Source organism: Orbicella franksi, chromosome 9, assembly GCF_964199315.1.
Source record: "Orbicella franksi chromosome 9, jaOrbFran1.1, whole genome shotgun sequence".
Classification (NCBI taxonomy): Eukaryota; Metazoa; Cnidaria; class Anthozoa; order Scleractinia; family Merulinidae; genus Orbicella; species Orbicella franksi.
This window is the reverse complement of record NC_138153.1, coordinates 8,231,654-8,244,317: the sequence shown is the minus strand read 5'-3', so window position 1 is coordinate 8,244,317 and position 12,664 is coordinate 8,231,654. Positions and strand designations below refer to the sequence as shown.

Below are 12,664 nucleotides of genomic sequence, written 5' to 3'. Positions count from 1 at the left end.
CACTCATTAACGTGATTGCCGAAAAATTCATGGACAAAGTCAAATGTATTTTCTAGTCATTATGCAAACTCTTTGTCACGAATTGAAACCTTTCTGGGAATTTCACAGCTGCTTTTGCGTCGGTTGATCAGATCATATGTAATCAGCTGGCCGAAATCGTTACTATGACAAAATTCCGCTGTAATTAGTGTACACAGCTGAGTTTTGATGACGAACTCTCAGAGTTGATGAAAACGCTTAATGTTTTGCGTGTTCACAAGCCTTGGGCGAGCATCGTTTCAGCTATGGGGAAAATGAAAGTTTTTCTCCCCGTTGCCGTTTTTCTTCTCATGAATTTTCAGTTTGTCACTACGCAAGACTGGCTGAAAGTCTCAAAAGAGCAGTTGAAGATTCTCAGAGATCAGGTTAGCGGTAGTCATGGCTTCTACCAACAGCAAGCTGATCTGGTGTTCTTAGTGGACACCTCGGGCAGTTTATGGACAAGCGACTTCAACGAAGAAAAGAAATTCGTCATGAACTTACTGAACGAGATGAGCGTAGGCCTGCAAGCAACCCGCGTTGAGGTGATACCGTTCGGAAGTACCGCAACGAAATTCATTACTCAAATTTCGGCTCCCGATGTAACAAAGAACAAGTGTACGTTCAACGAAAGGTTTAAGTCGATGTCCCACAGCATCAATGGCTGGATGACAAACATGAGAGACGCCTTTCAATTAGCCTGGGAGGTCTGCCTCAATAACGCTTTGAAGAGACAGCCAAATACTAAGATTAAAACTGTCGTTATCCTTCTCACAGATGGCTACTGGAATTACCCTTACCATGATTCCAGCCCCATCTCTCGAGCGCAGAAACTGCTAGCGGGTCATGTGGAGGTATTTGCCATAGGCGTAGGGTATGTCGACTTCCCCAGACTTCGACAACTCGTTGACGACCCCGACAAGCACGCATTTCATTTGAGAGACTTCAACGAATTCGCTGAACTTGCAACTTATATCAGAGGAGGTGAGTTGGCCGTATAACATTTTTCTTAAAAGACTTGTAATAAAGAAAATAAAGGTGGTATCTTTGCACCGAGATAAATTTTTGAAAACAATAATGGTTGGGATTCAAACGATGGCTGCATCAGCAGTAGGTGATGTCAGATAATGGTGTCCGTAGAATTAGCGCACACTATTTTTGATCTGATCGATTTTTTAAGTCATGGCAGTACTTTTCTTGTTTTTTTTTTTTAATTGAATTTTAGAAGGATTATCTTTGAAGTAATATATTTAATCGATGATAACCTAAATTTAAAAAAAAGAAGTGGCTGATCGAGTCCTCAATCATTATCGAAAATTTCCAAGCAAGATGAAATGAAAGGTTAATTTTGAAATACTAGGGAGTTTAAGCAAACCACCACGACGACGGCAACGAGAACGTCACTAAACAAAAGGTTTAATGAGCAAAACAATAGCTGTGCACGTGCGTTATAAATCTTTGTACATTTCTTTGCCGTCCTCTGTAAAACAAGAACGTGAAAAGACCAAGTTCTGCGTAGTCTGATGAACGCGAACAACGACCGCTAATTTTTCGTATTTCCATTTGGAATCGAACTCTGTCATTGCATATCTAGCCTGAGCGCGTTTTTAGAGCCACTGGCGCTCTGAACAGATCTAGACAATCGCGAATTTCGCTAGCAAAATATAAATTTATTTTTGACTAGACGTTGTCCTCGGCGTCGCCGTCGTCGTCGCTTAAGCTCCCTATCATTAAGTAGTTCGTTTTTCTTTAGGCTGAGAAATAAGAATAGTTAATTTTGGCCTCCTCTTGCTTGTTACTTAAAATGTTAAAGGTTCAGAAAGGCCCATTTGCCCGGAGTACCCCCCCCCCGGATCTAGATGGAGTTTATTTAACTGAAGGCTTAGAATTAAGCTCAAGTTAAACCTTCATCTGAGAATCTTCTCCTTTGCTCGGGATATTATTTAGCCGGCCTGGGTGCATCTGTAGGTAATGCACTGAAAGTGTTTGTGAAATAGTTGTAGATCTTTATAGCTGTTAACTTTGCCATTTCCCTTCAGATCCTTACGAACAACTTTGGCAAACAGAAAATGTACCTGCGTCGAAATGTAACAATAACTGCGATCCAAATGCCAATTGTTCCTGTGGCTTAGTGTACGGTGACTATAGATGCGGATGTTCAATGGGATATGCAGGCTCTGGATACGTAGGTCAATGTATCGGTAGGTAATTACTGTACTGTTTATCGTTATAATTGTAGCTATGCTGAAAGTATAGGTAATCGCATGAATGCGAATGATTTAACGAGTGATCGATATTTGAAAATTCTCTTACTATTGCACGAGCCTTTACTGCGAGTGTAACCCTGGAAGGATTTTTCAAATTTCACAAATAGTGTACATATATTCCAATTGAAACAATTATTCATTTATTATATGACTGAGAAAATTACGAACTCGCGCGTGTTAATTAACACCACAGTGCAAAATAAAAATTAGCGATGAATCGACCTGCTCTCAGCCAATCATGATGATTATCGGTAATTTTCTTGGGCATATAACAACTCAGGCAGCCCAGACGTATTGCTTGCGGGATGAAGTTATAAACAATCGAGCCAAACTATTTATGCCACAGTTCCAAATAAATATTGTTTTTCCTTAATATCATTCTCTATTTCTTTGTCTTGGTCAATATCTGGTCTATTTTGCTGCGTTTCTCCGCGCGCTACTTCGCTTGCCATCATGGTCGCGTGGGAGCCGTTATCTTAGAGTTATTCCAACGGTATAGATGGTGATTAAAGATGCATACCTTTAGCTGAATGTGTTCTTGTTTGTCCCGGCTGGTTTAAACGGAATATTTCGCTTTCTACTATCAGAGTCATTATCCATATAGTGGATTTCTATTCGAATGATCGATTTAAGTAATGATTAATCATCAATTCTGTTTTGTACTGGTAATCTTAATATGCTCGAGCCTTTGGCGAGTGCAATTTGAAAGGATTTTCAAATGTTACTCATCGTGTGAATCCTTAATTGCTCCAGGTTTCACGTAATTTTTCAATTTTTTTTATAGGACTGAAACAAATAACGAAAGAGCGCAAGTTAATTTTTACTGCAATGCAAATTGAAATTAACGATTACATTGGCTAGCTCTCAACCAATCACAATGAAGTATTTTTCTCAGTCATTGAATAGACAGTTGGACCCGGCTAATTTGAACTCAGTTATTTTTAATTTTCCTTTATTTCGAACTCAAAACCATTTCCCTTGGAATTTTCCTTCAGTCATTTACTATCAGCTATTTCGAACTCCCGCTATTTCGAACAATTTTTCGTTTCACCTGTGAGTTCGAAATAGCGAGGTTCAACTGTGAGCAAGAAACTAATTACTCATTTCCGCGCCTACCAATGCTGTTAAAAATTATTATGAGTGTACAGCCTTAGCCTCTGCTTGAATCTGCCACTAACCATGAGCCTACAAATTGCTATGACTGTGAAGGCTCGAGAAGTAAAGTTTAAAGTCATAAATTGCTCCTCACAGTGTTTAGGATTAAATTGAAAACCCATAATTATTGTATCTTATGACTGTATTTATTGTAACTTCCCCTTTTCCCAATTCTTTTCATCATTAGCCCCACTTATCACCAGGTCGACTTATTGTACTTGCGTACGTGTTTGTTTAATTTTATTCTTTCTTGCCTTTTAACTTAATGTATTATTATTCATTATAGTGCACGGGTCGATTTGGGAGGCGCGGTGGCTTCATGTTTAGTGCGCTCGTCTCCCGATTGAGCGGTCCGGGTTCGAGCCCTGGCTGGGGACATTGTGTTGTGTTCTTGTGCAAGACACTTTACTCTCACAGTGCCTCTCTCCACCCAGGCGTATAAATGGGTACCGGCGAACTTAATGCTGGGAGTAACCCTGCGATGGCCAAAAAAATATGTGGAAACTTATTCCTCATATAATGTAGCAGCACAAAACCCCGAGGAAAGGGTATTCTATTTCCACAAGTTGATCAAATCGAAACATAATCTTAAAAACTAAAGTGGGCGAACACTACGACTGACCGACTTAGAATGACTTAAATCGTACGCCAAAATCTTAAACAGCCCCTAAGCATCCCGTAATGCATCGCGAGTCTCTCCAACGTGCCGTCAGAATGATAATTTCCGACTAATTCGTCCTTTATTCGTCAGAAATTACATAAAATGGGATAAGCTCCAGCCTGATGGGCCACTTGACGCAACGCAGCTACCTTTACCCGCCTCGATTTGCCTACGCTATAGGCGGGTGGTTTAATTTGTAATTTGATTTTGTTTTTGGTTCGTTTGGCAGAGTGCCCATTTTCAACCTACAAGGATTTCCGTGGATATGCGGCCACATGCACAGCTTGCCCTGCTAACTCTGGTCACCAGCGTAAAGGCAGCAGAAGTATCGTGGACTGCAAATGTTTTACAGGATATGCTGGCACACCACAAACCGGAGCAGCTTGTACAAGTTAGTAATTATAATAGCTTTCAAGTGATTGCTTCTGAGTTCAAGGCAAGGTAAATGCAAATACAATCACATGCTAGGATACTGTGCCATGAGCTAACCAAGTAAAGCATGTAATCTCAGAATTCAAGTTTTACTTGAACTTTTCCTCCCAGTTGTGTCTTATAAATGTAAACGAATTTAGCCGTGGCCTTTATTATGATACCTGTCACTTATCTTCCTTCGTGTCCATGGTGATGCATACAAGTCCTTTACATAGTGTCTCCATTCCCTCCCCTGACTGCTGCAACTCTTGGCACTTTAATCCAAAATTTCCAACTACTTGGTCCCTATTCCTTCAGGTGGTCTTTACAGATCATACTCATCTTCCTCCTTTTGGTGCCCGGGTCCTCACTCTGCTGTAATATGTAGCCCATCAGCTTCCATCTCCGCTCCTTCCCTTCTTAACTAAGGTGTTTGTTCCATGTCAGTTTTCCTTACATACGGGCGCTGCGCCCGCAGGACGTGTGCCAATCAAAACCGAGCTGCCCTACCGAACGCGGGCGACCCAGTTTCGGATCCAAATTAAAAGCTTTAATCTGATACGGTTATTTGAGTTATTAATCCTTTTTCGTGAATATTCAATGCTGTCACCGGTGAGAAAAGTTGCCCGACTGGACTGTCTTTCCTTTAAACATGCATTTTACGTCAGGACAGTACAGTTTTTCCCAACTGCTGAATCCTGATTGGTCCATTCAAATTTCCGGATTCATAAGGTTTTTGGTAGCTTCCAGGTTCTGACCAGGGAGACGTAGTGGCCTCATGGTTAGTGCGCTCGTCTCCGAATCAAGCGGTCTGGGTTCGAGCCCTGACCGGGGACAATGCGTCGGGGGCAATGTTCTGACAGTGCCTCTTACTCTCACAGTGCCTCTCTTCACCACCCGGGTGTATAAATGGGTACCGGCGAACTTAATTAATGCTGGGGGTAACCCTGTGATGGACTAGCATCTCATCCAGGGGGGAGTAGATATACTCCCAGTCGTTTCATGCTACAGAAATCGGGATTAACTCCGTCCTGATGGGCCACTTGACTCGTATGCAGACTTCACCTTTTTCCCCAGGTGCTGACGTGATGGATAATTCCTTGCTTTTACCATTTTAGGCGTTTTAGTCTTTTTGTATATTGAAAGATAATGAAACACGTTATAGAGCGTTCTTTAATTACGTGGCGCAAAACCAAATCCAAAGTAATCACTCTGGCCAATCAAAGAGACAAAGGAAATCCAGTGAACCAATGAAAACTCGAGGTAATAACTTCTAGCGGACGCGAAGAGCGGGAAAACGTGTGCCGCCGTCTAATATCCTACATTTACTACATTGCCAGTCTCGCAAGGAAAAAAGTTATCTGTCAAAGCTACGTGCCGTTAACATTAGATTGAGATGCCCATTGTTGTCAATTCTAAAAAGAACTTGTATTAGAGATGTTTTTAGGATTTTTAAGTAAGATTGAGGGTTTATAAGTAGTTACATTTTCTTAAACATTGTAATGCGCAGCTGAAAAATGTTATATTGATATCTGCTCAATATAATTTGATTGTTATTAATATTATTGTTATTATTGTTATTGTTATTATCATAATTATGCCCGCTTACACATCCTTTTTCAGTTTGATAGCGCGGCTGTGCAATCCAATGTATAATGCAAAGAGGCAAGATAAAGTACCTTATACCATTGTGTCTCTTTATTTGAACAGTCCGTCATTGTGAGACGCTGACATGGCCAGCCAACGGAATTATAAAAGGGAACTGTTATAACACTTATGGATCGACATGCACGTTTGAATGTTTAGAGGGGTTCGAAATGTCTGTCGGAACTACCAGTAGAACATGTACTGTCCAGGCTGGAGATGTAATGCGTTGGAGTGGAACCGCTGTTCAATGTACAGGTATGCAAACAAGACATACACAAACACAACGAGCAAACGTATTCTAGATCCCTGTGGAGTGGACTCTTAGGTCAGGGACGCTCGTCGGAAAAATAAAGACAATCCATCGATTAGAAGTTTGAATTTTTTGCAACACGGACTATCGAATTCCGTTCTTTCTAGCTCTTCGTTTATCTGTGCCGCGGTTTCAAATGCCTCTTGAAGGGCTATGTTTTGTGAAAACGCTGGCAACATTTAGAATTATTAACGCAACGGATTCACTTATACAAAATATTGCGAGGATAGCTTGTCTCCGTTGATTCATCTTTGATATTTTAAGCTAAAAATTCTGGCAGACTATGCTGATTTACGCGCGCCAATTTTTCAAAATCAGACTACTTTTCCACACGCTTTTTCTCTGAAACGAAGTCCGTGACCCCCAATTTTTTTTTATTCCTGAAACAAGTAATGCATTGTCTGTCCTCAGTAGAAGTTTGAAGAAAATACTTGGCTTCACACTAGAGCTTGTAACTATAATCTAAGTGCACTTGGAAGCTACTTTTAGTGTGAAGGGGTAAAATGTTCTTACTTGGACTTTACTTAGTGACCATGGAAACGTTCGTAGATCAAAGAAGCCGAAGTGCGCCGCCAAGTATGGTGCACACCACACTTGAGAACGCACTTGACAAATAGGAAATGGGAGCCAACTGAAAGCGATGTGCAGCATTGCTATAATTCTGATCAACGGACCGATAAACAAATTAATTGTTTGAATTTCATCATCATAGACAGCTTAAACCATTGCTTTTCATATCATTCGACACCAAATGCTCTTCTGCAAATTACAAACCAGCTTCTGTTTAAGTTTCAACCAGGTCATTTCTTTGCACTTGAAAAACTCTGTTAAACAGTGGACGAGTCACACGGATATGCATTTTCTAGGTTAGCTAAAGCCATACAGCAATTTCTTTGCCGAAACCCGCGTTGAGCCATTCTAGAGAAATACAGAAGATGTCGTTTGTTCCTTTGCTCTTTAGCAACAAAGCGACCATATGCATTTCATCACGATTTTACTGACGAACAATCGCATTTGTGATATGTGTGACTGATTCTACTGCGAAAATGCTTCAAGTGACACTCTTTGTCATCAGGTGTGAAGCCAAGTTTTCTAAAGTATGACTTGAGATTTTCAAGTGCACTTAAGTGAAGTGCTTACTTGAAACTAACTTAGCTTCTAGTGTGAAGCCAAGTAATCTATCAAGCAGCGCATTTTCGGGCGAACGTCCTTGAGCGCTCTGAGACCATCCTCTTATGACAGGCACCATCTGTTTGCCAAATCGTACTCTATTGGTTAACATGGGTTGATTATTTCTTGATCAGCTATTGTCTGCAAACACAAGTCTGTCCCCAACGCTAATCCCCCTACGGGAACATGTACCAAACCTGACGGAAGCCCAGCAACCAACATGGTATATCAGACAAAGTGTACCTATAAATGCAGGACTGGGTTCCAACGTGAAGGGAACGAAAACATCACGTGTCGGCTGAACAAAACGTGGGCTCCTCTACCGCATCCTACTTGTAAAGGTAAGTTAAAAAGGAATTGGCCGACGTCAGTCTCCGGGGGGTACTCCCAGAAAAATCGTGAGGGAGTGTGTGGCCCGCTTCCCAAACACCTAAAGCTATTTATGACCAAACTTTTCCCTAACCTATTTATGACCTACTCTGGGAGACGTGATAGCCTCACGGTTAGTGCACTCGTCTCAGGATCGAGCGGTCCGGGTTCGACCCCTGGCCGGGTACATCATGTTGTGTTCTTAGGCAAGACGCTTTACTCTCACAGTGCCTCTCTCCACCCAGGAATATAAATGGGTACCGGCGAACTTAATGCTGGGGCTAACCCTACGATAGATTAGCATCTCATCCAGGGGGGAGTAGAAATACTCCTAGTCGCTTCATGCTACAGAAATTCGGATAAGCTCCGGCCTGGTGGGCCACTTGGCTCTTATGCAGACTTAACCTTTTTTTTTACCTTTATTTATTACCTAATCAGGAATTTTATACCTCATTTAAGACCTGACCCTTAATTCAATACTCTGTTTCAGACCGGTCTTACAATTAGTTCCCTCGTTCAGACCAAAGTTAACGGCATTGTGAAGGCATTGACGGTCTTATCGATAATGATTGAAAAAGTAGCTTATTCTAAAAAATACACCCAATTCAAGTCCAGAGTGCAAAAGCCATACCCTATTTAAGACAATAGCCACAATCGATACCAGATTAACGACCAAAACGGCTAAAACACGATACCCTCTTGGGTTCGCATAATAATAATAATAATGATGATGATGATTAAAATTATGGTTACTACAACTAATGCTAATACTACTACTACTACTACTACTACTAATGATGATGATAATAATAATAATATTTTTTCATAATAAATAATAATGTTTATTAGTGGCTTATAAAAAATTACAACTGTAAAAATTCTTAGGACAATATATATTTCAGGGAAATACTAACTTATAAACGAATTACAAATTACACTCATTCTTTACAACCCTTATCATTTGTCGAAAAAATTAATAATAATAATAATAATGTTTATTAGTGGCTTATAAAAAATTACAACTTTATAATAATAAAATAATAATAATAATAATAATAATAATAATAATAATAATAGTAATAATAATATACATTTACCGACATAGCCCATATAAGGGAATATACCCCGGGCTAGAGAACTGGGGCTCTTTTGCAGCAAAAAGTGTGACAATTTTAATTTGTTCACATTCTTTCGTGTGTTCATGCTATCCAAAAGATTAATAATAATAATAATAATAATTAAAAATTTTTTTTTAATAATAATAATGTTTATTAGTGGCTTATAAAAAATTACAACTTTATAATAATAAAATAATAATAATAATAATAATAATAATAGTAATAATAATATACATTTACCGACATAGCCCATATAAGGGAGTATACCCCAGGCCAGAGAACTGGGGCTCTTTTACAGCAAAAAGTCTGACAATTTTAATTTGTTAACATTCTTTCGTGCGTCCATGCTATCCAATCGGAAGTCAAGAAAATCCCTCCTCGGCCTCTGATTGGATAGTCTGCACGGATGAAAGAATGTTAATACACTTTTGGGCTCCTTGCTGTAACCGTGAGGCAGTTGTATAAGAAAATTGAAAAAAGACAGCAAAAGTACTAGAAATAATAAAGAAAGCTTATTTCAATAAGCTTATTTTTTTAAATATGATTACATAGCCAGTGAAATTGTAGTTATATCATACCTTGCTGATTGTAAAATACGATTTGTTGTTTACCGTCCCAGAGATAACATGCCCAGCGCTTCCCAAAGCTTCTGTTGGTTGGTACTTCCCGAAAACGTGTGACAACAGCACCCAACCATATGGCACAAACTGCAGGCTTAACTGCCCATCCGGATATCACATCAATAACCTTCCTCACGATATATCAAGTTACCAAAGGACATGTCTGTTAAATGGCACATGGGAATACAGATCCACTACTCCAGTTTGTCTAGGTACAGTCCATGAGAAGTAACTTCAGCCCTTTAGCAAACCTCTATTCTTTTTAAGTCAATGAGAACTGTTTAAATGTTCTTGTGAAGATCAATAGAGAACTCGTGTACTAACTTATGCCGTTGAGTTCCAGATTAGATCGTTCGGGTTCTGGTGTATGATTTTTCAGGCCTCGTCGACACTACCCCAGAGAAATTTGAAAACGCAGCTTTATTTCCGTTGTTAGGCCTACCGTCCACACTAATCCGTCACGAAAACTGAGCTTTTCGAAAACTCTCTTCAAACTAGAGGAATTTGAAAACGCCGGCTTTGCGTTTTAGTGTGGACGAAAAACATTTTGCAAACAGAGCTTTTCGAAGACGTTGCAATCACGACGATCATGCATGGAATTTCCCTGCCCGAGTTTTCCTAAAACACGCAGCCAAAATGAGCGGTGATTGTTACGTTTTTAAATTTTTCCAGTGCAGTGTGGACGGAAAAAAAATTGCTGCTTACAGAGTGAAAACCGCGTTTTCAAATTTCTCCTCCCTAATGTGTACGGGGCCTGAATGGCTTGCACGCACAATATTCTTTTGCGCGAGCGTTCCTTGTTCTTACATCAGCATTTAACGATTTTTTTTCATGTTTTTAAAGCACCACGTTGCACGTCATGAAAAGCAGGATCAAAAGGACAAAAATGAACCTTAAATCTACTGTACGATTGAAGAGGACACGAAATTCTCGTGACAGCTAACTTTACAGTTTTGGTACTCGCCTATCATAAGAAACTTTATTTTTTGAAAAGTTGGAGCATTGGAATGAAATTTCTGTCATAAATAACTATGGCAAATTTGTTTTACTCCAACACCAGATTTTCGAGATTCTCGCAAAGGGCGCAAAATTCGAGGTTTCGTGTAATAAGGTATATTACTTTTATAAGATGTCGTTTGTGTTTTAAAATAACGAATAATAATAATAGGTCTCCTCGATTAACATGTTTCAATGCGTCCAAATCACAACCGTTGGCAGTCATTACAATTGTCCATAGTCGGTTTCCGTCAAGTTGCTGGGCTAACAAGAGGGATTAATCACAGTCGAGACTAAGTGAAAAATCTCTCTCTCTTTTTCTTTGCCGGCTATCTTTAAAAAAATCTAATTATATTGGTTCCGGCCCTTTTTGCGGTTTTATGATAACAAATAGATTCCATGTTGCTGTGCGTCTGTTCAGTTATTGATCACAGACGACGTCAAAATATGGTAAGAACAAACAATTGGCCCGTGAGCCGTTAAGTAACTGCGTCACTAATAGTAACAGTGATGGTAATAGTCATAGTAATAACAATAATGATAGTGATAGTGATAATGATAGTGATGTGATAGTAACAGTAATAGTACACCTTCATTGCGCCTTTCTCTCCAAAAGGAGGTATTGGTCTAGTTACAATTGCAATAAAGGTTTGATGTTCCCACCACACGTTGACGTTATCTGTGATCTTTTTCTAAACAAACGCCGGGCAACATGGAAGCTACTTTTTAAATAAAGAAACAAGAAAGTGTTGGTGACGTCATCTCTACGTCTGTCCTCCAATAGATAATAAGTAAGAACCAATCAGAACGCGAGAATAATTCGTCTCATCATACAATTGTTTTTTTTTTTTCTCACGGTTAGATTATCAACCGCCAGTGTTAGAGTGCCCAACCGGCACGTTAAAGTTAAACAACAGCAAGGGGGAAAATGTTTCAAGTGCCAACTGGAATTTCACATTTAAGGACAACTCGTTGACTGAGAACGAGCCTGGGATAACGGTGGATTTATTTAAAGTCGTACTGACGATAGAAAAAAAGGAAGTGGATACAAAACTTCCCAAGTTAATAGGAATCGGCTCAAATGACGTGAAGTACGTTGTGACGGATAACGCCGGAAATTCGGCTTCATGTTCCTTTACTGTTGAAGTAACAGGTAAGTGGAGATTACATGTAAATTATTATCCCAGGGATTTAGCATGTCGCTTTTTTTACAGAACTAAACAAAGAGACAGGGAACGAAGACCCGAAGCCAGGCAGACAGACCAGTTTGAGAGAGACTGTCACTCCCAGATCGGCTTGACCAGTCACACCCGACGCTGTACCATAGCCAGAACTAACACCCAGACCACGTATCCATAACCTCTCGAGACTGATAGATGCACATTATTTAACTTTTACTCCAAGACTTCAAAAAGAAGGTTGATGATAGCCTCCATTTAATGTTCATCATTTTCATTCCTCCAGACACAGAAGCGCCAACGTGTGGTTTTTGTCCACCGGACATAACCATAGACAATGCCACTGGCCTTGATATAAGAGTGAACTGGCTTAGGCCGAAATGTTCTGACAACTCCGGACAGCCACCATCCATCATCTCCAACACACAGACTGGAGCATTGTTTCCGGTGCCAAGCTCCAGGGAAGTAACATATACCGTCAGCGATGAAGCGAATAACCAGAACAAAAACTGTCATTTTAGAATTACAATCAGGAGTGAGTATTTGTCTGTTGCAATTATTATAGGAAATTGCATATAAACGCGAATGCAATCAAGGATTTACACACGAGTGAATTTGAAAATTCTCTTAAAATTGTACCAATCCTCGGGCGAGTACCATTGGGAAGAATTTTCAAATAATACTTGGAGAGTAAATCCTTAATGCTCGAGCTTTTATTGGATTATTTATTTATTGTATGACTGA

At 39.8% G+C, this 12,664-nt stretch overlaps 1 protein-coding gene across 1 annotated transcript in view; it reads left to right on the top strand.

Moving 5' to 3' along the window:
- Positions 1-200: 200 nt before the first annotated feature.
- LOC145496730 (sushi, von Willebrand factor type A, EGF and pentraxin domain-containing protein 1-like) overlaps positions 201-12,664 on the top strand; it is a 47,594-nt gene continuing 35,130 nt past the window's right edge. The window contains exons 1-8 of the mRNA XM_081476466.1: positions 201-1,002; positions 2,058-2,219; positions 4,331-4,492; positions 6,223-6,414; positions 7,774-7,980; positions 9,746-9,958; positions 11,605-11,895; positions 12,207-12,455. Of these exons, the coding sequence (XP_081332592.1) occupies positions 228-1,002; positions 2,058-2,219; positions 4,331-4,492; positions 6,223-6,414; positions 7,774-7,980; positions 9,746-9,958; positions 11,605-11,895; positions 12,207-12,455 (2,251 nt within the window). The 5' untranslated portion in view covers positions 201-227. The remainder of the gene's footprint in view (positions 1,003-2,057; positions 2,220-4,330; positions 4,493-6,222; positions 6,415-7,773; positions 7,981-9,745; positions 9,959-11,604; positions 11,896-12,206; positions 12,456-12,664) is intronic.